Raw genomic sequence first — 24,651 nt, forward strand, 5'->3', positions numbered from 1 at the left:
TCCCACATTTACCCATGCCTGTCTCTGCTCATGTTATACTTGTTAGAGGACTTGACTTAAGTCCTCTACTATGTAAGATGATTTTTCTTTTCCAGGTTAATTGTGGTTGATAGATTTTGAATCCTATTCAATATCACTCTAATAACTGCATGATGAATCTCAAAAGGGACTCGCAAATCAAGAGAATCTTAGCTATTAAACATATCCCTGCTGTGAAACCCCACAGGATTTTTTGCTTTTCTTCTAACATCTATCACAGTTGAGAAAACATATGGTGTCTTTTCTCCTTTGTGTTCCTTGCAGCCCCTAGCAGGGTGATTGGCGCATTGTAGGTAAGCAGCACATCATTGCTGGAATAAACTGAAGGGTCATCTAGTTGCACCTGATGGTTTAAAACAAGAAATTTCTGCACATTTCTAAGAGACAGTCATATAGCTTCTGTCTGAAACCTTGTAACACTGAGAGACAGTTTTAATATGCCTTATAACTTAACCAAATTCAATCCCTCTTCTAAGCAAGCCCAAGCATCTGGTATTAGGTTTCTCTTGACTTAAGTCTTGTCTTCTAACTTAACATGCTTAGTTCTTTCTATTTTTCCTTCAAAACTTTCTATAGTATAATGATTTCAGTTCATGTTCATCTGATTATTCTTGTTTGTTACTATCTCTGTTCAACTATGACTGCCCTCAGATTTGCTCGAATTATTGGAGTAACACTCCAGTAATTTAAGAGAGTTCCTTCAGTTCATCCATATAACCTAATGGTTCTCAAATTTTATTGAGTACTGGTCTCTCACAGGTACTAGTTTAAAATCTAGAGCCTTATACCCTGAAATTCTAATTTAGTAGGTCTAATTCATCAGGTTTTCATAATCTACCTTAAAAACAGGATGTGACAAACTATTTCTATGTCTGATCACTGTGCTTATTTTAACACCAAATGAGTCCTATTGCCTTTAAAGAGTATTACATCATACTGACCTAAATGCAAAGACAATTGTTAGCATATATAGAAAACAAAGACAGTGGCATGACAAACCACACACCGTTATCCAACTATTCAACTAGGGAAGAGGTCCTTCTCAGAGAGGGTTTATTAGGTTCTGACTTTTCAATAGAGAGAGCTTCTGTTGTCTCAATAGGCTTTACTCCATGTCACAGAGAGGCAAAGTGCTGAGAAAAACACATCACAAGTACATAAGTATTTTTTATTTATGCAAAAATGCATTCCATCATTTTTTATAAAAAGAGAAAGAGAAAAAAAAACAAGTTTGGTAACATGAGGAGGAATATGGACTAAGAAAAGAGATGACATTAAACTTAGGTATGCACACAGGTCAACATTTTCAGGATTCTTAAAGAATAATTTGTAATATCCATAAAGTAAACTCATTATATATTACTATATTGCTAATAGTTAGAATCTAATCGATTTTGCATGCCACATTTACTCCCTAGTGACCCATGACATGACAAACTATGTCTTTGTTTGAGATATAAGAGCAAAATACTGGTGGGAGGATGATCCCTATTATTCATATGCATGTTTAAATGCAATTCTACCCATTAGGGTGTGGTGCTGGAATGGGGAGAGTTAGATCATAGGAAAGTCTTTTCAAGTTTACCAGACTGAACAGTAAATGTTATTGGTTCTAGACTTTATTAAATAGAGAATGGTAAATCACTATTGTATGGAAAAGACTTTTCATTGAGATTAAGAAGAATGCTGAGATAAAGTCTTCATATCATATAGGAACTACAAAGGGTCTTGGTCATTTAAACACTACTGTAATTTCATATTCTGTTAAAATCTTCATATACTTATATGTAATATTAATGCAGTACAAAGAACTGATCAAAGTTAGGCTAAAAATGATAAGGTTTAACAGAAAAAAACTATATTTAGGTTGCACTGTGTATATAACAGAGTTCCTTCAACTTATCCCTCCAATTGAGCGGTTCTCAAATATATTGAGTACTGGACTCTCACAGGTACTAATTTAAAATCTAGAGTCGCTCTGAAATTCTAATTCAGTAGAATTCAGCAGGTCTTCAGAATCTACCTTATGAACCACATTCCAATTAATCCTGATGCCAGTGGTTTTCAGACAACTCTTGGAGAAGTACTGGATTAAAACTATAATTAAAGCATTTTCATTTTATAAGTTTTCTGAAATATTTGTGTCCAATGTACCCTCAAAGTGAACTGCTGGGGTCAGTAGTTACTAATCAGAAAAGAGAAGAAAGGCATATTTATGGATTGTCTTTTAAAACTTTTTATTTTGAACTAATTTTAGGCTTATAGATTGACACACTATCTTAAAAGGCCTAGTTTTAGGTCATTCTATGATACCGAGCATGATGAAATGATAATATATGTGTCCACCAGAAACATGAGAACTGAGCTCCCTGTTTGCTCATTACCTATCTTGTAAAATGACTTCCCCAAATACATTTATATAGGCTTCTAATATTCTAGTTTAATCAGCACCATCTGTTGATATATGATATACATGCTTCTTTTTGTATTTCATGCTTCAAAATATAATGCCAGTCAACTTAGTACGTGGACCAACCATATCATACTTATAGCATTTATATTAATCCTTTGAAATTATACAATTTTAGAATATACCTTAAATATTTGCTGCTAAATTTTCCATTGAAAAGAAGTATCTGTGCTCTATGCAATCATAAATTGATTTTATCCAGCTATGAAAAATTAAAAAGAAAAATTTTAGCGTGTGGGTATGCAAGTGACCTATGTACAACCTTTAAACAAAATCTGTCCATTAAAGATTTCAATTCCATAGTATAGCTGAACTTTGTCATTACTACGTTTAAAGCAATTTTAAATATTTATTTAGCTTAATTCTGCATAAGCCATTTCATCCTGGATTTTAATACTGACCTCAGAACATATACTGATTGAAAGAAGGAATCATTATTATGTATTAATGGTGAAAATTAAGTTAAAATATATGTTAACACATTTGTGAATTTCTAAAGCTGACAGCAATAAGGAATGTACTAAGAAGACATTATCTATTTTTCATATTAAATATACCACTTTTTATATTCTATAGGCAGAATGAGACCCACAAATATGGTAATTGTATTTGAATATTATACAATCAATATATTTTGAAATTAAGTAGGTTGAATCAGCTGAATTCTTCTCTTATTGGTCACTAGTAAAAAGTAATCTCATCAATAAAAGACAGTTGTCACTGTTAATTAAAAATCCCTACTGTGTAAATTGGTATTTAGGTACTTGCTAAGAGGTTTCTGCTACAATAGGCTATTACAACTTCTTCATAATAGTTAAGGCATAACACTGAAACCCTTCTGTGCTCTGTTTCAGTGACCCACTCCATAAAGTCATTGTGGACTATTGTGCTTGTCCAACAGCCTCAGGGCTCCATTAAACATCTATTTCAGATCTCAGATCCTTGCTGATAAAAGATGCATGATCTGAAATCTTGGCCACAACATAAGATAGGTCTAACAAAGTTCACATTTGAAATTTTCTTTCATGTGACTCAAACGGGGCCTAGCTTTTGCTTCTTAAAAATCAGGAGGTGGAGCCAAGATGGCCGAATAGGAACAGCTCCATTCTATAGCTCCCAGCATGAGCGATGCAGAAGATGGGTGATTTCTGCATTTCCAGCTGAGGTACTGGGTTCATCTCACTGGGGAGTGCAGGACAGTGGGTGCAGGACAGTGGGTGCAGCGCATCGTGATGAGCCGAAGTGCAAGGGGTCAGGGAATTCCCTTTCCTAGTCAAAGAAAGGGGTGACAGATGGCACCTGGAAAACTGGGTCACTCCCACCCTAATACTGCGCTTTTCCAACGGGCTTAACAAATGGCACAGCAGGAGATTATATCCTGCACCTGGCTTGGAGGGTCCTACGCTCATGGAGCCTCACTCATTGCTAGCACAGCAGTCTCAGATCAAACTGCAAAGTGGCAGTGAGGCTGGGGGAGGGGTGCCCACCATTGCCAAGGCTTGAGTAGGTAAACAAAGTGGCCAGGAAGCTCGAAATGGGTGGAGCCCACCACAGCTTAAGGAGGCCTGCCTGCCTCTGTAGGCTCCACTTCTGGGGCAGGGCACAGACAAACAAAAGGCAGCAGTAACCTCTGCAGACTTAAATGTCCCTGTCTGACAGCTTTGAAGAGAGTAGTGGTTCTCCCAGCACACAGCTTGAGATCCAAGAACAGGCAGACTGCCTCCTCAAGTGGGTCCCTGACTCCCGAGTAGCCTAACTAGGAGACACCCCCAAGTAAGGGCGGATTGACACCTCACATGGCCGGGTACTCCTCTGAGACAAACCTTCCAGAGGAACGATTAGGCAGCAGCATTTGCAGTTCACCAATATCCGCTGTTCTGCAGCCACCACTGCTGATACCCAGGAAAACAGGGTCTGGAGTGCACCTCCAGCAAACTCCAACAGACCTGCAGCTGAGGGTCCTGACTGTTAGAAGGAAAACTAACAAACAGAAAGGACATCCACACCAAAAACCCATCTGTATGTCACCATCATTAAAGACCAAAGGTAGATAAAACCACAAAGATGGGGAAAAAACAGAGCAGAAAAACCGGAAACTCTAAAAATCAGAATGCCTCTCCTCCTCCAAAGGAACACAGCTCCTCACCAGCAATGGAACAAAGCTGGATGGACAATGACTTTGACGAGTTGAGAGAAGAAGGCTTCAGAAGATCAAACTACTCCAAGCTAAAGGAGGAAGTTTGAACCAATGGCAAAGAAGTTAAAAACTTTGAAAAAAAATTAGATGAATGGCTAACTAGGATAACCAACGCAGAAAAGTCCTTAAAGGACCTGATGGAGTTGAAAACCATGACACAAGAACTACATGACGAATGCACAAGCCTCAGTAGCCAATGTGATCAACTGGAAGAAAGGGTATCAGCGATGGAAGATGAAATGAATGAAATGAAGTGTGAAGAGAAGGTTAGAGAAAAAAGGATAAAAAGAAACAAACAAAGCCTCCAAGAAATATGGGACTATGTGAAAAGACCAAATCTACATCTGATTGGTGTACCTGAAAGTGATGGGGAGAATGGAACTAACTTGAAAAACACTCTGTAGGATATTATCCAGGAGAACTTCCCCAATCTAGAAAGGCAGGCCAACATTCAAGCTCAGGAAATACAGAGAATGCCATAAAGATACTCCTCAAGAAGAGCAACTCCAAGACACGTAATTGTCAGATTCACCAAAGTTGAAATGAAGGAAATGTTAAGGGCAGTCAGAGAGAAAGGTCGGGTTACCCACAAAAGGAAGCCCATCAGACTAACAGCTGATCTCTCAGCAGAAACTCTACAAGCCAGAAGAGAGTGGGGGCCAATATTCAACATTTTTAAAGAAAATAATTTTCAACCAAGAATTTCATATCCAGCCAAACTAAGCTTCATAAGTGAAGGAGAAATAAAATACTTTACAGACGAGCAAATGCTGAGAGATTTTGTCACCACCAGTCCTGCCTGAAAAGAGCTCTTGAAGGAAGCACTAAACATGGAAAGGAACAACTGGTACCAGCCACTGCAAAAACATGCCAAGTTGTAAAGATCATCAAGGCTAGGAAGAAACTGCATCAACTAACGGGCAAAATAACCAGCTAACATCATAATGACAGGATCAAATTCACACATAACAATATTAACCTTAAATGTAAATGGCCTAAATGCTCCAATTAAAAGACACAGACTGGCAAATTGGATAGTCAAGACCCATCAGTGTGCTGTATTCAGGAAACCCATCTCACGTGCAGAGACTCACATAGGCTCAAAATAAAGGGATGGAGGAAGATCTACCAAGCAAATGGAAAACAAAAAAAGGCATGGGTTGCAATCCTAGTCTCGGATAAAACAGACTTTAAACCAACAAAGACCAAAAGAGACAAAGAAGGCCATTATATAATGGTAAAGGGATCAATTCAACAAGAAGAGCTAACTATCCTAAATATATATGCACCCAATACAGGAGCACCCAGATACATAAAGCAAGTCCTTAGTGACCTACAAAGAGACAGACTCCCACACAATAATAATGGGAGACTTTAACACCCCACTCTCAACATTAGACAGATCAATGAGACAGAAAATTAACAAGGATATCTAGGACTTGAACTCAGCTCTGAACCAAGCAGACCTAATAGACATCTACAGAACTCTCCACCCCAAATCAACAGAATATACATTTTTTTCAGCACCACACCACACCTATTCCAAAACTGACCACGTAGTTGGAAGTAAAGCTCTCCTCAGCAAATGTAAAAGAACAGAAATTATAACAAACTGTCTCTCAGGCCACAGTGCAATCAAACTAGAACTCAGGATTAAGAAACTCACTCAAAACCTCTCAACTACATGGGAACTGAACAACCTGCTCCTGAATGACTACTGGGTACATAACGAAATGAAGGCAGAAATAAAGATGTTCTTTGAAACCAATGAGAACAAAGACGCAACATACCAGAATCTCTGGGACACATTCAAAGCGGTGTGTAGAGGGAAATTTATAGCACTAAATGCCCACAAGAGAAAGCAGGAAGGATCTAAAATTGACACCCTAACATTGCAATTAAAAGAACTAGAGAGGCAAGAGCAAACACATTCAAAAGCTAGCAGAAGGCAAGAAATAACTATGATCAGAGCAGAACTTAAGGAAACAGAGACATAAAAAACTCTTCAAAAAATAAATGAATCCAGGAGCTGCTTTTTTTGAAAAGATCAACAAAATTGATAGAACGCTAGCAAGACTAATGAAGAAGAAAAGAGAGAAGAATCAAATAGACGCAATAAAAAATGACAAAGGGGATATCACCACCGATCCCACAGAAATACAAACTACCATCAGAGAATACTATAAACACCTCTCTGCAAATAAAATAAAAAAAAAGAAAATGAAAAAAAAGAAAATCTGTAAGAAATGGATAAATTCCTCAACACATACACCCTCCCAAACTAAACCAGGAAGAACTTAAATCCCTGAATAGACCAATAACAGGCTCTGAAATTGAGGCAATAATGAATAGCTTACCAAACAAAAAAAGTCCAAGACCAGATGGATTCACAGCCAAATTCTACCAGAGGTACAAGGAGGAGCTGGTACCACTCCTCCTGAAACTATTCCAATCAATAGAAAAAGAGGGAATCCTCCCTAACTCATTTTATGAGGCCAGCATCATCCTGATACGAAAACCTGGCAAAAACAGAACAAAAAAAGAATTTTAGACCAATATCCCCGATGAACATAGATGCAAAAATCCTCAATAAAATACTGGCAAACCGAATCCAGCAGCACATTAAAAAGCTTATCCACCATGATAATGTGGGCTTCATCCCTGGGATGCAAGGCTGGTTCAACATATGAAAATCAATAAATGTGATCCAGCACATAAACAGAACCAAAGACAAAAACCACATGATTATCTCAATAGGTGCAGAAAAGGCCTTTGACAAAATTCAACAACCCTTCATGCTAAAACCTCTCAATAAATTAGATATTCATGGGGCGTATCTCAAAATAATAAGAGCTATCTATGACAAACACACAGCCAATATCATACTGAATGGGGAAAAACTGGAAGCATTCCCTTTGAAAACTGGCACAAGACAGGGATGCCCTCTCTCACCACTCCTATTCAACATAGTGTTGGAAGTTCTGGCCAGGGCAATCAGGCAGGAGAAGGAAATAAAGGGCATTCAATTAGGAAAAGAGGAGGTCAAATTGTCCCTGTTTGCAGATGACATGATTGTATATCTAGAAAACCCCATTGTCTCAGCCCAAAATCTCCTTAAGCTGATTAGCAACTTCAGCAAAGTCTCAGGATACAAAATCAATGTACAAAAATCACAAGCATTCTTGTACACAAATAACAGACAGAGAGGCAAATCATGAGTGAAATCCCATTCACAATTGCTTCAAAGAGAATAAAATACCTAGGAATCCAACTTACAACGGATGTGAAGGACCTCTTCAAGGAGAACTACAAACCACTGCTCAATGAAATAAAAGAGGATACAAACAAATGGAAGAACATTCCATGCTCGTGGGTTGGAAGAATCAATATCGTGAAAATGGCCATACTGCCCAAGGTAATTTATAGATTCAATGCCATCCCTGTCAAGCTGCCAACGACTTTCTTCACTGAATTGGAAAAAACTACTTTAAAATTCATATGGAACCAAAAAAGAGCCTGCATCACCAAGTCAATCCTAAGCCAAAAGAACAAAGCTGGAGGCATCACGCTACCTGACTTCAAACTATACTACAAGGCTACAGTAACCAAAACAGCATGGTACTGGTACCACAACAGAGACATAGATCAATGGAACACAAGAGAGCTTTCAGAAATAACGCTGCATATCTACAACTATCTGATCTTTGACAAACCTGACAAAAACAAGCAATGGGGAAAGGATTCCCTATTTAATAAATGGTGCTGGGAAAACTGGCTCACCATATGTAGAAAGCTGAAACTGGATCTCTTCCTTACACCTTATACAAAAATTAATTCAAGATGGATTAAAGACTTACCTGTTAGACATAAAACCATAAAAACCCTAGAAGAAAACCTAGGCAATACCATTCAGGACATAGGCGTGGGCAAGGACTTCATGTCTAAAACACCAAAAGCAATGGCAACAAAAGCCAAAATTGACAAATGGGATCTAATTAAACTAAAGAGCTTCTGCACAGCAAAAGAAACTACCATCGGAGTGAACAGGCAACCTACAGAGTTGGAGAAAATTTTTGCAACCTACTCTGACAAAGGGCTAATACCCAGAATCTACAATGAACTCAGACAAATTTACAAGAAAAAAACAAACAACCCCATCAAAAAGTGGCCGAAGGATATGTACAGACACTTCTTAAAAGAAGACATTTATACAGCCAAAAGACACATGAAAAAATGCTCATCATCACTGGCCATCAGAGAAATGCAAATCAAAACCACAATGAGATACCATCTCACACCAGTTAGAATGGTGATCATTAAAAAGTCAGGAAACAACAGGTGCTGGAGAGGATGTGGAAAAATGGGAACACATTTACACTGTTGGTAGGACTGTAAACTAGTTCAACCATTGTAGAAGTCAGTGTGGCGATTCCTCAAGGATCTAGAACTAGAATTACCATTTGACCCAGCCATCCCATTACTGGGTATATACCCAAAGGATTATAAATCATGCTGCTATAAAGACACATGCACACCTATGTTTATTGCAGCACTATTCACAACAGCAAAGACTTGGAACCAACCCAAATGTCCAACAATGATAGATCAGATTAAGAAAATGTGGCACATATACACCATGGAATACTATGCAGCCATAAAATATGATGAGTTTATGTCTTTGTAGAGACATGGATGAAGCTGGAAACCGTCATTCTCAGCAAAGTATCGCAAGGACAAAAAACCAAACACCGCATGTTCTCACTCATAGTTGGGAATTGAACAATGAGAACACATGGACACAGGAAGGGGAACATCACACTCTGTGGACTGTTGTGGGGTAGGGGGAGGGGGAGGGATAGCATTAGGAGATATACCTAATGCTAAAGGACGAGTTAATGGGTGCAGCACACCAATATGGCACATGTATACATATGTAACAAACCTGCACTTTGTGCACATGTACCCTAAAGCTTAAAGTATAATAATAATAAAATCTAAAAAAAAGATTGAAACGTATTTGCTGTAAAAAAGAAATCATTACCCATGTTAGAATGTGTGTGTATGTGTGTGTGTGCACATGCATACATGCTGGGGAGTGAAGATGACTGGATAGTACCTACACTGTTAAAACTTTAAAACATCTAGGAAACCTTTTTGGCTAAGTTGGTTGACGTATCCAGTAAAGGTGAGTGTCAGCTAAGTATCCAAACACCTTACCTCTCCCCTGTGACCTATAAGGTTTAGCCCTGCCAGAAAAATTTAGCAAGATTACTGCCAAGTCTTCCTTTTTTGCTCTGCCAAGAGTTTCCATTGCAAAAGACTTCGGGAATGTAGACAGTTTCTATTAACACCAATACTAAGGTTGCAGGTCTAGTAAATATTAGATAACAACAATGTTCAAGATGCTGCGGTGATGGTGGGGTCATGTTGTCCAGGAGAGGTGGTGTTAGCCCAGTGTTGTGGATTGTTAGGTCCTATTCTTGGCTCGAATACTGGGAAATGATTTGACATTGAGCTTTAATAATCTTTGGCCCTGATCTTCCTGTTTGGAAGACATTATAATAATAATGTGCTAAGTATTATGAAGTAGTTGATGCACTAGTTACCCAAGAAATTACTTGTGCATGAAAGAAACAATCACAGCTTGCCATCCTAGGGGTATAACAAGAGCACACTCACAAACAATTTGGATAAATTTCTGAATAAAGTTAAATAAGGCAAATTATATAACTAGGTTAACTTTTGTGAACCGAAGTTGTAAATAAGTCCCTCAAGTAGTATTGTCATTTTTTCTCATTTCTTTCATATTACTTGAAAAATTTTCCATATAACATAACAGATCATGAACTATGTAAAGAAAAAGGCCTACATTCTATATCTTGTCTTGTGATGTGCATGGGTAACTAAAAACTTCACATTATGGACAAATCAATAAAAATGAAAACTGTCAAATAAAAAGTTGTCACTAACTTGAATTTACCCAAAGAGTATTCCCCAACATAAATATATTTCCCAAAGCCAAGATTTGATAACTGTCCTAGAAACAGGTTGTAATTCATGAAACACTGATATCAACAACCAAATCGAAGAATTCCAGGAATGTCTTTCACAGGCTTGTACCTAATTTTCCCAGTTGAATGGGAGTGTCTCTATTCTGGACCCCACAGCATTTTGTTCTCATCTGGCACATTTTGTCCGAAACTGCAGCTCAGTCCCAGCTGTGCACCTATGTATGCTATGACCTACAGCAAGTTAGCTAATCAACTTTTGCTTCCAGTTCATCATCTATAAATAGGAGTAATAACAGCACCTAGCCCATAACGTGAATGCCAAACCTGCTCCATAGCACTTAGCATGGTGTCTGATATACAAGTGCCCGATAATCTTAGCTATTATTATTATTATACTTATAATCGTTATTATTAGATATTATCATCACTCCCAGTTAGTAAGCTCCTTGTACCCCCACATAATAATTAATATATGATTTTTCACATTGGTTTTATTGTAAGAATGAAAAAGTGAATGATTGAATGGATGAAATAATGAATGGAAAAAAAGGCAAGCACTTGAAAGACAGGGAGCTTATTTACCAGAAGACGACATAAAAACTAAAGCAGATCCTAATGGCATATCTTTTTTGAAAATTTCCACAGTCTGACCACTTCTCATTACCTCCGCTGCTTTGCCCAGTCCAAGTCATGATTATTTCTAACCTAGATTTTCCAAAAATCTTCTAAGGGAAGACTGTGTTCCTGATATTGGCTTCTTTAAGGCTAATCTCACCTCAGATAATTTAGAAAGACTCAATTAAAATTAATACTTATCCTGTTACTTTTCTGCTCAAAATCCTGTAATGATTTCCTATCACTAAAGGTGAAATGTGAAGGTCTTTCAATGACTGACCAGGCCCTACAAGATCTTATAATTCACCCCTAACTTCTTTCACCTTTGCTTTGTCTAGACAAGCTGCTGCTTCAGGGGCTGTCTCCTTGATGCTCTTAGCTTGAAATTCTCTTTCCCAAGAGACTACCTGGATTAACCCCTCATCTTTTTAGACCTGTACTCAAATGTCATCTTTCTTAGCCATCCTACCTAACATTCCAACCCTGTCCTCCACTTCACAATTTTACTTCTTAAACTATTTTCCTATCCATCATTTTCCCTGATTTTTCTTCTCAGCATTTATCACTTTCTAACATACCGTACATTTGTGTATTTATCTTGTTTACTATTCATCTCTTCTACAGAAATATAAATGCCATGATGGCAGCCAATACTTTTTTCTGTTATATTCTCAGCACCTACACAATGTCTGCTACATAGCAGGTACTCAGTACTTTCTGAACAAAATAAATGATTAAACCATTTTAATTATATTGTTTATTACTTAAAATCCAGCTGTGCTATCTTCCCCTGGGGCCTTTGATATGCCTCTATGGTATCTGTGTGTGTTGAGAATGCAGGGAAGTTTGACACAGAAAAGTAATTGGGGTTGAATTATTGGAACAGAGGAAAGTAACAGTGAGTCAGAAGATGGAAACTAGGAAAGGGATCTGAGTACCTAGAATGTATACTGAGGATATTGGCCACCTGGGTGACATTGGCAAGAGGTAAAAAGAAATTGGAGAACATCATGAGGGGAAAAAAATCCAGAAAACAGAAAAGTCAATAAGCCATATTTCATCTACTTTATAATTTTGCCTTGTGCTGCCTCATTTCTTCTTCCAGGAGGTTAGTAAAGATCTTCAAAGGGAACACGGAGCTCCAGAGCTGCCAAATTCTATTCAGAAAACGGGCTCCCTATGGAAAGGGAGTCCCATGGTCCCACACTCCCCATTATCCTGCTCTGCAGAGCTTAGGATGCCAGACAGAAGTAAGGGATAGACAGAGGTTATTAAATTCTAGGATGTTTATGGAAAAGCAGAGCCCCACTAATCATACCTGTTTCCTCTCCCCATCTTTGATTAAGATGGCTTCTTTCATTCTTGCTTCTCCTGCCTTGAAGTTGTCAGGATTTGAAGAAGGCTTTGTTAGGAAGGGCCAGGGTTGATAGCCAATGATAAGTAGAAGGAACTCATGGAAATAAGTAAACTATCCATAGTTTGTCATCTTCAGGGACACTCTTGAAAAGCTGATTTCCCATTTTAGGAGAATATACTACAAAAGAGGAGAGAAAGTATTCACTAGAGATGGCAGTAGGTATGGGACAAAAGGAGTAAGTCATACTTTCAAAAATTATTTGTAGAACTGTCAGTGATGTTACCTGAAGGCAAGTACACTTTTATTCCCAGTTATTCACCTTATCATTTTACACAATTCAGTTCTGAATTGGAGATACAGTTAAGATTTGAGATAGGAAAGAATAATTCCAACAGCCCCATACCAGAGCTTCTCCATTACTGACTTATCTTCATGTAATTTTTGGTGTGTTTGTGATCTTTATTATTCCTATGTTGCCAATGTAATGTTTACAGTTAGGGAAAGTAAAGTAATAAATTATCACTCATCACAGAAATTATCCAAAATTTAGCAATAGCAAAAAATATGAATGGCTGTTCTTTCCATAGAGGGCTTCATTTGAGTCTATCAACAAAGCTACTTTACAACTCTAGGCATAGGGGTTACTTAGTACAGTTTCATCCAGTAGAAATGCAAATAATGTCTGTCCAATGGAACATATAACCTGAAATGTTATGGTTTACTATTATACTGTAGGATATTAAACCAGTTTTGTATCTAATCCTCTCATTTATCTCAATATTTATTTATATTATATAATATACACATACAACTAGCTTCTCAAATGCTCTTTGGACTGGTTTCAAGATCTTATTTGTTCCCTCATTAGGTAATGAGTTGAATAAAATCCTTGACTTGTTCATTTTACTTTTAAGAGTTGCTTTTGACTTTTACAAAATTATACTTTAACACTAATATTTTTTATTAGCTCTCAAAATTAACCTATATTCTATTGACTTTACCTAATGGGACATAGTTGATTGGCAAGTAACCTGATAATGCTTACTTTATAACCTGAAACATTACATTCATCATTCGTCTTTCCTGTTTTCTATAAACGCATCACCCATTCTTCCCATCCAAGTTATTACATGGTTAATTCTTGGGTTTTCATAAGCCTTGATCCATGCTTGTTACTTTATGACTTTGTAACAAGTTATTTGCAAAAATTAATTTTACAATAACCACCTAAGCAGTAGGAAACCAGAAAAAAACACTTCATAGTTAAAATTTGTTTATGTCCATCCTTGTCACTCTTAAAACAGATAGATAAATCAAAATAAAATATTAGACTTTATAGTGATGAGACTGAGTTCAACAAACAAAAATATTCTGAATGTCCTTTTTTAAAAAGGTGCCCAAAAGTAACACCACCACTAAAGATTATAATACAAAAAAATTTGAAAGAGAAAACTGTAATAAAACAGTCATAGAAAATAGGTTTTTTAAAAAATAAAATTATGTGCTGTTTTCTCCCACTACCCCTGTAATATGACACTTATCAAGTGGCAGTCTGCAACTTTCTGAGTATTCAAAGACAATAATTTCTTCTTAAGGAAATATTTTATTTTTCTAGCTGTGGTCAAATTTTTCTACACTATTTTCATCTTCATTAAAGGAGAACAATAAAAAATCAAAAAGAAACATTTCTAAAGATCACTGTATACAATAAGAGTATTCTATAATTTGGTATTCTCACTCATTCTTGCATGCAGTCTCATTGTTACTTCTGGCCATTTCATTCTAGAAGGTGGATGGAAATACAAACAACCAATTTTTTTTAGGAATTTATTAGGAGAAACTCAAAAATGAAATGATAAAAATTGGTAAGGTTGCATAATAGGATTTAAGAATGTGATTTCTTCCAATTGCTGACTGAATAAAACATCAGTATTGACTAATATAGTTTAGAAAATTGTTAGTATTCTTTCTACACTGTCAAGAAATATTGGTAAATAATATATTGTGTTAAAAGGGGAAGAAAACATAAATGACAAAAACTTCTGTTCCTAGTAAGATTTCATGTAATATGGTATTTAATTTTCTAAAAAAGCAAAATCTTATTCATCTGAAATGTCACATTTTGTGTAAAAATTTATGATAAACACTAAAAATCGAGTTATTAGGTTCCTGTTCATGTTCAAAGAGTCATCCCTCAAGTTTAAATTTATGAGTAGTTTTGTTTAAAAATAAGATTAGTTTGTGGCATATCAACTATCATTGATTTAGACATTTTAAAATATTAACTATTATAAGCTAGAAATATCTTAAAAAGTGAGGTCAGATTTGGTCCAAGGTCACGCTAATATATCTCTCATTGTCTACTAGTGACATTTGCTGCATATTACCTCAGGCTACATTTTTAGCGTTCCCTCTGGCACGTTGAGATTAGATATGACATTTCTTAGCCAGAATAAAACGTCAATTCTAAAGAATATAATAGTGCATTTTTCCATGCAACTTTGCATTTGCTTATCTATAGTACACAGTCAGTTCATTTTAAAGCATGGGACTTATGATCCACTACTGGCACATACTAAATCCCTCCTACAGGATACCTCACCACCATTGTCCCACCCCATATGACTACCTCTCAAGCCCTCAGCAAAATCCCTGAGAAAATAAACACAGTGGAAGGAAGAATTCTCCAGCTCCTACTGCAAGAGGCTGAGGGAGTTTATCCTCCCACTGCCTGAAAAAGGTGGTAGTTTCATCAGCAGAATGTTTCCCACTGAGATAATGTTACAAGCGATGACTGGTATATGTAAATCCACAAGAGCTATTATTCAACTTTATTGTGAATTAAATAAGATTTTGTATAACCCCAAGCAAGTATCAATTATTTGTTAAAGTACTTAGGAAAAACAACCCGTTGGTAGGTTGGTAGTAGGAAGAAGAATTTTGAAATGTTATGAATTATGCTTGGTATTTTATTTTTCTTCCTAAAACTTCAACTTTTTTTTTAAGTAACAATAATAATGAAAACCCACATTTGGCCTGAGAGCCAGCTTAGCTCTCATAATCACCCTGTCACATGCACTGAACCTGATTAGAATCAATTAGTAAATGAAATTAGTAAATAAAAATATACTTGAGTTTTGCTCTCTGAGTGAAATGTAAGGCTTTTACAATTCAAGCCATTTTCTCAACAAAACATATAGATGCTTAGTTAAAATGAAGTAAAAAACAACTTATAAACCACAAACAATCTCCAAAATGGAAAAAAAATTTCAACTTAAAAATTAAAATACAATTATAATTACTTCTTGTATGGCTATTGGTGCTGAGCTACATGGCACAATATACTTAATATGCAGTAATGGGTTTATTTTGCTTAGTCTAGGTCTTATCTAGAAAGGCACACCTAGAGGTGGGTTTAGGATCCTGATTACAGGATTGCATTATCAGTAATTCAGATGATCTGAAAACTTGAAAATAATGTCCTTACTCCTTGATTTAAATATTATCTACAAAAACCATTATTATTAGGAGAAACTCAACAAAAAGCTAATAGATACACATTTCCCTCTATATGCAGCAATATGTCTTTGTTGCTATCTAGGAAATGTCACTGTATGTTGAAGGAACCTGCGCTATGCTACTTCAACCTTCTCTATTAAATAAAGTAACTGTCGGTAACTGGGTTGAAGCTACAGAGCACAGACAGCTCTTTATATCTGTAAGGAGTGCAACGAGCCATCCAAGCTAACTCAGCAGAGAGAACATTCACTAACAAAATGATTGTGGAGACCCACTGACTTGATGGATGTCTGGGATTGTATGGCATAGAGGAGCCCATGACAAAAATGGTACAGATTTGAAAGCCACTATCAGCCTCCTTTTATCCATTCTGGCATGGTTTACTAGTATGACACAGGCTCCCTGTTTCCTCTCTCTTTAATGATACTGTTCCATGAACCAATGAATGTTTTCATTTGGAAAATAAGAAAGCATTGATATGTTATCTGAACTGTGGCTTCTTTAGTGGTGCCAAGGGAATAAATATGCTAATTCTCTGCTTTGAAGAATGTACTTGGTAAGGCCCATTACTTCACTGATTTCAGTGATTTTTATGCCCAGGTGAGAAAAGGTTAATACTATGTACCACAGGATATTTCATTATGCAAAAGTTTTGATTTAGGAATGTAATGGGGAATTTCAGTGACACGTTTTGATGTACTTTCAAATGGTAATTTTCATACTCCATTCTCCAAAGTAAAGTTTAATTCATCATTTGTTAATTAACTCAAAGCAATTTACCTCAAACTATTGCTTGATTCTTCAAAAAAGGAGCAGTTACTATGAAAAGCTACCACAAAAATCTTGAAATATTCACAAAGTCTTACACAAATAATGCCTTTTAATATAGGAATAAAAGACAAACTTCCTCATATGCACACAAATGTACAAAAACACATTCCTCAAAGAAATATTTTCTCAGAACATCAGGGCTTTCATAGAAGGAGCTAAAAAACAGCAGAAGTGCCAAAGAGAAAGAAGAGTTTTCCCTAGCTTTAAAACTGGAACGAAACAACTCTCAACATTTGCAAAACATTCCTTTATTATTAGAAATAAATTATTTGTATAAAAAATTGCATGCATCAATCATTGCATTTATTTTTAGCACAACCCAGGGCTTCAATCCGGTCAGCCATTACAAGAAACAGACTCACTGTCTTATACAAGTTAAACAATGTGGGACAGGAACGGGAGTTCTCACAATCACAGAAAAATACTTACAAGAATAACATCAGACATGATTTATTTCAACAGCATTTTTTTTTCACAAGCTAACATTAGTTTTCCTTTTGTGATTTTTTTTAACTGCTCATGAGTAAGCAATACTTTAGCGTGACACTCATTGGTTTTATTGTATAAAACGGGTTTCTTCACTCCCCGTTTATTGATACTTTTGGCTCATGGCTAATTTTTGTTCCTTACAAGACTGACTATTGATGTGATTGATTGTAGTCTACGGAGATCTCCAGGAGTGAATTTTTGTGGTCTCGTGTTCATTGTTTAAGATCATATACCACATCTCTTCAGATTGTGCTATTTCCCTGTTTCAGATTGAATGATTGCTGTAGCTGATATATGTTGTCTTGGTAGAGGAAGCTGTTAAGATAAATGAGGACAAATTAAAATGGTATATAATAATACATCCTTTTGTTAATATGATTTTAAAATTCAAGTCCTGTAATAACTTTTTATTAATATCTAGCTTTTACAGCATGTTACTCATTATTTTTAAACCATTCACAGTCATGCACAGCATAATGACATTTCAGCTCGACAGCAGACCGCATTATATAAAGGTGGTCCCATAAGATTATAATGGAGCTGAAAAATTCCTATCACCCAGTGAACACATAACACAACACAACACATAACACAACACATAATTCACATGTTTGTGGTTTGTTGTGTAAACAAATTTCCCGTACTACCAGTCATGAAAAAGCATAGCACATACAATTATATACAGTACATAGTACTTGATAATGATAACAAACGACTATGCTACTGGTTTAAGTATTTACTACACTATACTTTTTATCATTATTTTAAAGTGCACTTCTTCTACTTATACATTATAAAGTTAACTGTAAAACAGCCTCAGGCAGACCCTCCAGGGGTATTCCCGAATAAGGCATTGCTATTACGAGAGATGACAGCTCCATGCGTGTTATTGCCCCTGAAGACCTTCCAGTGGAATAAGATATGGAGGTGGAAGTGATATTGATAATCCTGACCCTGTGAAGGCCTAGGCTAGTGTGTGTTTGGGTGTGTGTGTGTGTGTCTTAGTTTTTAACACAAAATTTTAAAAAGTAAAATGAATAAATAAAAATAGAAAAAAGTCTATCCTTGAGTAAGGGTATAAAGAGAAAATATTTTTTATAGCTGGACAATGTGTTTGTGTTTTAAGTTTTTATTACAAACAAGTCAAAATTTAAAAAGAATAAAAAGTTTATAAAGTAAAGTAATAGTAATCTAAAATAGTATATATTGAAAAAGGAAATGTTTAAAATAAATTTAGTATAGTCTAAGTGTAGAGTTTTTATAATATCTACAGTGGCCGGGTGCAGAGACTCACACCTGTAATCCCAGCCCTTTGGGAGGCCTAGGCGGGTGGATCATGAGGTCAGGAGTTTGAAACAAGCTAGACCAGCATGGTGAAATCCCAAGTCTACTAAAAGTACAAAAATTAGCCGGGCATGGTGGCACATGCCTGTAATCCCAATTACTCAGGAGGCTGAGGCAGGAGAATTGCTTGAACTGAGAGGCAGAGGTTGCAGTGAGCCGAGATCATGCCCCTGCACTCCAGCCTGGGCAACAGAGCAAGACTCCATCTCAAAACAAAACAAAAAAATTTATAGTACTGCCATGTCCTAGGCCTTCACATTCAATCACCACTCATTCACTTAATGACCCAGGGCAACTTCCAGTCCTACAAGCTCCATTCATATTAAGTTCCCTATTTACATGTATACCATTTTTTATCTTGTATACTCTATTTTTACTGTATCTTTACTATGTTTAGATACACAAATATTGCATTACAATTGTGTACACAATTCAGGACAGTAACATGCTGTACAGATTTGTAGCTTAGGTAGACTAGGCTACACCATATTGTCTGGGTGTGACATAGGCTATACCATTTGGTTTGTGTAAGTACACCGTATGATGTTTGCACAAAGACAAAATTGCCTAACAACACATTTCTTAGAACATGTCATCAAGCAATGCATGACTGTAGTAAAAATTAAATGACAGTAGAAATAAAAATGCTGCAGCAATTTTAATCTGTCAAAGTCAGTAGCCTCATTTATAGCATATAGATATTTACTAGAAAACTAAAAATATAAAAGTGCTAATCTTTAATATTTTGGTAAAATTTTACATTTGCATATGTGTAAAATGAAAGAACAGATCAATTATCTGTCCTATAAAATATAAAAAACATCTTTTACTACCCAAGTCAAAGACCTCAATTCTTAGAGGCTGATGTAATGACCAAAAAAGTTAAGTAATTATAATTAGCTGTCCTATGAGAATGAATACATCTTCCACTTAAAAATACACAATAATCTTAGACTCTAGAGGTAAACATGCTAAAATATCAAATATATAGAATAGTAAACATGTGAATTGCCAATGCATATTTATGGTTTCTTTTGGTTTCATCAAAAGGAGACAAATGAAGATAAAATTTAAGAAAATAAAGACTCAAAGAAATGTTTAATTGTTCTGTTGCCAACATACTGTAAAGTAAAACTCATTATTGTAAGACCATTACAGAGATATTATGCCAAATTTATACTCATGCCTAATCTTCTGGAGAATATAAATCTAAATCCAAATAATTCCTTTGTATTGTTGAAAGATGTGATGCAATGAATCTCTGTCCTAAAATTCAAATGTGATGTCCTATTTTTTCGTGTAATTCTGGAATGAATAATCATAAGATAAAAGATATTTTAAAAAGCAAAGAATGTATGTGTTTCAATATATGAATCCAATTCAGGATGAAACAGATTTTTAGAAAATAATTTATTTATTGAACATTGAATAAGACTAGAAATTGTAAAGTTCCTCCTCTGAAATAACTGACAGTCAGACTCATTCCATCTTAGTGACACTATTGATGGACTAGACAAGGTTTTACCAGAGACCAAGTTCATACAAAGTTCACAACCACTAAAATTAACTCAGATAGCCCTAAGAAGTGCTACTATAAATGTTTTTTTGTTGTTGTTATTTTTTATTTCATTGAATATTATGAGCTTCAGGCTAAAAACAGTTGACGTATCTGCTTATCTTATCTACATTGCTTACCCTTCTAGGTTATTATTGCGGCACAGTGCAAAGGAAGTAGACTTTAGACCTGGTTTTAAATTACGTTCTATTGCCTGCAAAATGCGTGAAAAAAAAATCATTGGGCCAGGTTACTGGACCTCAGTTTTATCACTGGTTCAAAACCTACAGTACTGGGTTCCTGTAAGGATGAAAGCAGAATAGATTGGGATGGAACAGCTGTAGTCTGGAAGAACCAGTATAGAACCAGCCTCCCTCCCTCCCTGCCTCCCTCCCTCCTTTCCTCCCTACCTCCCTTTCGTTCTTCTTTCTTTTCTTTTCTTTCCATGAACCATACATGAGACCTAATGGAGTCCTACTTTCTACTTAACCTTTCCAAAAGGTAAAATATTTGTTACATTTGGTTTGGTGTGAAGTGAAACACAATGATTTTCTATGATCACTCACTTTTACTTTTTATTTATAATTTATATAATACTCTCATATGCCTCTAAATTCCCTCTAAGAAAATAAAATCTGTCCTTCAGTTCTGTTTTTGAAGGACTTTCATATAATCTTCACAGACAAGGTGGAGAAAAATTGTCATAAGAGTGATAAAAATGACTTAAAAGGGTCATTCAACTTCCTACACTGTTCAATATTTTCAACAATAACTAAAATGTATGAAATAGTTATAAAATTTGTATATAGCTAGAAAAAGAATCATGGTTGAAATAGAGTAACAAGAGCTGATAGACCTTGAACAATATAGTTTTCAGAAGATGTCCATTCAACAGATGACAGTTTGGATTAGACCAGTTTTAGGGATCTTTCCAACTTTGGGGCTCTGTAGCTAACTAAAAATTAACATACTATTTTTTGAACTCTTAAACGTGGTTTCTATAAAGAAAATGGTAGAATTCTATTGAGAATTGAGAAAACAATTCACAAAAGGACAGTAATGCTAATTTTTCTACTGGTTAGAAAAGGAAGTGTAAGGTTCTGGAATCAGATGATTTAGTCAGCATGAAAGCAATGATAAGGGACAAACTTTGTGGATGGCAGATACCTCGCAAGAATCTTTATCCCAGAAGTATTATAGAGCAAAATGAATCAGAGATGTACAGATGAGTTCATAGGGAGATTTTTTTCACAGTGGTGATGAATATGCTCATATGAAAATCAGTTTTTGAGCACAGCAACAGTAAATTAATTTCCTTGTGTGCACCACACTGTGTTCATAAGCTAGAGAAAACAAATCTACCTCCAGCAGCAGCTGTTTTCCTGAATTATTCATGAACATAGCTTAAAGAATACTATGTACAGCATTTGTTAATTGGGTACAGTTGGCAAAATTCATATATATCAACTTGGTTTCTAACTCCCCTCGCACTCTGCTGTGAAATAACACTTGACCTTTTTTAAAAATGTGAACTACAGTCTGCAAATTCAGCAACTAATACGGCACTCATTGGTTTCCCATCCAGGTTGTATTACTTATATTTATTCTGTGTAGCTTTTGAAACTTTAAAATCTTGAACACAAATCTACCTTTCATTGTAGAATGGCCACGTAAGTGAACAAACATTAAAAATGGTGACCTCGAGTAGGATTGTGGAAGGATGTGCGAAGATGTCATACACCTTTCTCTCCTGAATGAGTATACTGTAATCACTTTACTTGGGCCCAACTTATTCAAACCTAAATTATACTCCTATAAAAGATCAATGCACTAAAATCTCCAAAGTACAATTAAACCTTTTTTCCAGGCAGTAATTGATATTATCTTGATTCACTTTTTGACTTGACTTTACCTTCTAAAAGTGAGCATCTGACTTCTTCAGAATATTATAGGCTTACCCTCCAAATAGGCCTTGTTTTTGCAATCTTTCATTCTTATTTTACAGAACATAGAGAAATACATGAAGGCTATATAATTTCCATTTCAACATTAATAGAAACTAACCAAAGGAAAACAGTATATGTATGAGATTTACTTCAATAATATGAGATTAGTTCTTATCAATACTGAGAATTTTGTTTTTCAGGGCATATATTTATTCTTTAAAGTGATGAAAAAGTTTATTAAATTTTTTATCCACCACTTTCCAAAGGTGAGTCTGGATGACTGGTATTTATATCACTAAAAGTTTGGTTCTTTTATTTGGCAACCGTATTTTATAAAGTTTTCTGGATTGCTGCTAAAAAGGAAAAAAAAAAAGAGAAAAACAGGTACAACAATAGACTGGTGAGTCATACTGAGAAATGCCAGTGTTCAAATTACATCACTGGCCAACAGCAGTTTATTGGCATCCTATAATAGGTTTCAACTTCCTACACTGATGCTCTCAAGGTAAGAAAAAAGATAAAATTCTGTCCTCAAATCACAAGCATTCTACTTTGATGCCTTTAATGGCAGTTACAGTATACCTTTTGCTAAGAGCCGAAATGGTTTATCATTAGTAAATTGCTTACCTATACTCAGAGATGAATGTAATGATTTGTTACTAAAGCCCATCCTTACCTTGCTTCTTATATTTCTTACTTCATGAGGTTTCATGTTTGCAGAAAGGTATTGGAGGGTGTTTGTGAAATTCTTGTAAGGTTCATTTCTCTACACGTGACTAAATTTGGTATTGGTGACCCGAAGGTAATCTGGCTAATGATTCCAGGTAAGCTGATAGTAACTGAAACCAATATGTCTAATTAAGTCATGCTAATTAACAATCACAGGATAGTTCTGTGTATGGTAAATTAGAGCAGACAATGCTCATCTAGAAATCTTGATAGAAAAGAAGGTTTGTAGATGGAATGTAGACCATAAGTTGCTATAATAATCAAACCAAATAAAATTAATTTTTAGTTTTTTCTTATATTTAGTGTCAAAAGTATGGAGAGTAGGGGATATAGACTGCTGGATGAATATGAGAGGAAGAGAGTATTTTTGCATAGGATTTTGTCCTTAATGCCTGGCTGGGTGTGGTAACTCACACCTGCAATCCTAGCACTTTTGGAGGCTTAGGTGGGATGATCACTTGAGCCTAGGAGTTAGAGACCAGCCTGGGCAACATAGTGAGACCCTGTCTCTACAAAATAAACAAACAAACAAACAAACAAAATTAGCTGGGCATGGCAGCACATGACTGCAGTCCTAGCTATTTGGAAGGCTGAGGTGGGAGGATCACTTGAACCCAGGAGGTAGAGGCTGCAGTGAGCATAGATCATACCACTGCACTCCAGTCTGGGCAACAGAGCAAGCTCCTGTTTCAAACAGAAAAAGCAAATATTGAATCCCTATACTATATTCCAAAAGACTGGAAGCCACTCTAATACAAGTATCCTTGCTTTTCTTTCTTTTTTGATTCATCTGTAGAACCTAGTAAGGTAAAGGTTGTAATGTTTACCGTACTCAGCTTTCTGGTATTTTACCATACAAATCTTTAAATTATTTGCCACTCTTTCATAGATAGCAAGATGGGCTTCAATAGATCAGTTAAATTCTACTGGTTGAGCACTGATTTCTGTGTATTGTTATCATGTGCTTTTTCCTGGGTGGACTGTAGAGAAGAAAATAGGTAAAGAACAGAAAAATGGAAAGACAGTTGTAGAAGAGATTCTATTTCCAGGATCATGAGGCTTTTAAAGAAGAACTTTAATTATCTTAATATATCCAAGAAGGGAAGTCAAGGGAAGCCCTCAGGAAGCCCAAGGAAAGGGGACCATGTGGGAGAAACAAGTATTAACTGTGACTTAACTAAATATATTGGCTAACTAGAGTTCTCATTTCCCTAAAGGCACAAATAACATCATTTATTTGTGTAAGATCTGTAGTGATATTCTGTAAATATCAGTAAACTATTGATACTATAAAAAGCACCCAATATTGAACAAGAAAAATTGTGGAATTGTTTCTAAGTACTAAAAGATAGTTTTTATAAAAAGATGATGCTTTCAAATATCAAGCTTTGTAATGCTTCAAAAGAAAGATCTGAATGTCATGCTTTGTAAAAGAGATTTTGGGAGCAAGTTTGTAGAACAGCCACTCATCTTGAGACCATTTGCTTCGAATGGTTTTAAATGTGATGGTGTCACAGTATGTGAGTACCACCATGCGCCTGGAAACATG

At 35.8% G+C, this 24,651-nt stretch overlaps 1 protein-coding gene across 9 annotated transcripts in view; it reads right to left on the reverse strand.

Annotated features, from left to right (window-relative positions):
• Nucleotides 1–17,070: 17,070 nt before the first annotated feature.
• Nucleotides 17,071–24,651, reverse strand: part of GRM8 (glutamate metabotropic receptor 8) — an 845,179-nt gene continuing 837,598 nt past the window's right edge. For 4 of the 9 annotated variants that reach the window (XM_063642236.1, XM_055283871.2, XM_063642237.1 and 1 more), the window contains exon 11: nt 17,071–17,843. Coding sequence is in view for 8 of the 9 variants with exons in the window: in XM_055283871.2 (XP_055139846.1) it covers nt 17,794–17,843 (50 nt within the window). In the remaining variant the exon portion in view is untranslated. Of the gene's footprint in view, nt 17,844–23,858; nt 23,902–24,651 lie in introns of all 9 variants that reach the window. The other 5 variants (XM_055283874.1, XM_055283873.1, XM_063642241.1 and 2 more) reach the window with 2 other exon arrangements.

This window comes from Symphalangus syndactylus, chromosome 6 (assembly GCF_028878055.3).
Source record: "Symphalangus syndactylus isolate Jambi chromosome 6, NHGRI_mSymSyn1-v2.1_pri, whole genome shotgun sequence".
Lineage (NCBI taxonomy): Eukaryota > Metazoa > Chordata > Mammalia > Primates > Hylobatidae > Symphalangus > Symphalangus syndactylus.